Source organism: Lactuca sativa, chromosome 6 (assembly GCF_002870075.4).
Source record: "Lactuca sativa cultivar Salinas chromosome 6, Lsat_Salinas_v11, whole genome shotgun sequence".
Taxonomy (NCBI): Eukaryota; Viridiplantae; Streptophyta; class Magnoliopsida; order Asterales; family Asteraceae; genus Lactuca; species Lactuca sativa.
This window is the reverse complement of record NC_056628.2, coordinates 29,881,696-29,883,345: the sequence shown is the minus strand read 5'-3', so window position 1 is coordinate 29,883,345 and position 1,650 is coordinate 29,881,696. Positions and strand designations below refer to the sequence as shown.

General features: G+C 36.1%; 1 protein-coding gene across 1 annotated transcript; it reads right to left on the bottom strand.

The window, feature by feature from the left end:
* Positions 1-231: 231 nt before the first annotated feature.
* On the bottom strand, positions 232-1,393 carry LOC111900843 (probable polygalacturonase At3g15720). The gene is made up of 5 exons (XM_023896722.2): positions 1,366-1,393; positions 950-1,031; positions 763-862; positions 542-664; positions 232-450 (listed from the first exon to the last, which is right to left on the bottom strand). Exons 1-5 carry the CDS (start codon positions 1,391-1,393, stop codon positions 232-234), a joined length of 552 nt encoding a protein of 183 aa, XP_023752490.2.
* Positions 1,394-1,650: the final 257 nt, after the last annotated feature.

Sequence of the window (1,650 nt, the reverse complement as noted above, 5' to 3'; positions counted from 1 at the left end):
TTGAAGGACATGAGAATATTTTCCAAATATTGCTCAATATCGATTATGTAAATATTCAGGCGTAAGTAAATTCATGTTATCATGTATGTTTGTATGTATTTAATTTGTAACTCGCTAATGAGCCGAGAGAGGAGAGTTAAGCTTTCAAATGGAAAGTAATACATATAGCTTCGTTATCAGTAGAATATGTTGAAATACATGGATTTTAACACCATCATCGGGATGGCTAATCTAATAACAATTAATAGGAGGGTTGGTATCAATAAATTTTCCTTGAGTGTTTTGGCAGTAAGAAGTTTCGTCAAGTTCCGTTATTCCAACTTCGTTTGTTGCAATTTCAGTATAGTTGTACTTTCCACTGCAATTGAAAGTAATAACTTGCTTTGTTGCCGATGACCCATATATATTCGTATACGTAACATCGCTCACTTTTACAGCTGATGCATCTGGCTGATACATTAAAAAAAATCTGTAAATGTTAGATATGGAATTGCATCTTAATTTGGTGAGATGAGAGTATTTTTATGGATAATAAGCATACCGGTGCGGGGCAATCCGTATTTTCAGAATTAGTGCGGTAATGTTGATCAATTATAATTGGATTTACAACGTTTACCAGATGAATGTCCTGAAATACAATCCACCTAGCATACCCCGTTCCATACTGTATAAGATATAAGAAATTGATTGATTTCAAGTAACAATTGAATATTATGTTAAAAACTCCAAAGATGTTCATCAAGTTATTTTGTATAATTTTACCGACACCGTTTTGATTCGTAACCCATTTGTTGTTCCTGAGATGTTACAATTTTCTACATGAACTTGTTCAACTGTGTCGTGACCACCGATTTCCCCAAGGCTTCCGATATTGCAAAATCACATCCATTTAGTAGAGGAAAATTTGTGTAAAAGTGATTATCGAGATATAAATATCATGTTCTAGTACCTTATGCCATGACTAGGTCCACAGAACACTCTTGTTACATTAATATCATACGTGCCACCATTTATAGCAACACAATCATCACCTGTTTTAGTTTCCACAAAAAGAAGTGAATTATAAACGGTTTTTTATACATTATAGAATAACTCATTAAGAAATAATTAGGATGTAATTATTCTCATACCAGTTTGAATGTTAGAACCATGGATATTATAAACCTCATTCCCCCTACCTATTCGGATGAAGCTTTATTTATGCAACAATTTCACCCACTCAACAACATACCACCTTTACCGAGACATCCTCATACCCAACCTTAACCTCACTCTCTGGACCGGTCCCATCATCAAATACATAATCTCCTTCTCTCTCGGACCCCTATTACAAATCCACCCATTCTGCCATAGTCCCTATCATACCATCCTTAATTGCACCCACACACCCCATGACCACTTGGGCGTGCAGTGGCATTTTCAAACTTGTCACTCGTCTCAACCGTCATGTCTCTTCCGATTCTCCTGTCCCCCGATCATATTACATGACTGGCGTCAGGCTATGCATGACGATTATAATGTTGTAATATCGAATGAAACTTAGAAATTTGTACGACGTCCTCATGTGGTCAACATTGTTAGATCTACGTGGCTTTTCGCCACAAATTTTATGATGAATGATCCTTTTCTCGCTACAAGGCTCGCCTTTTA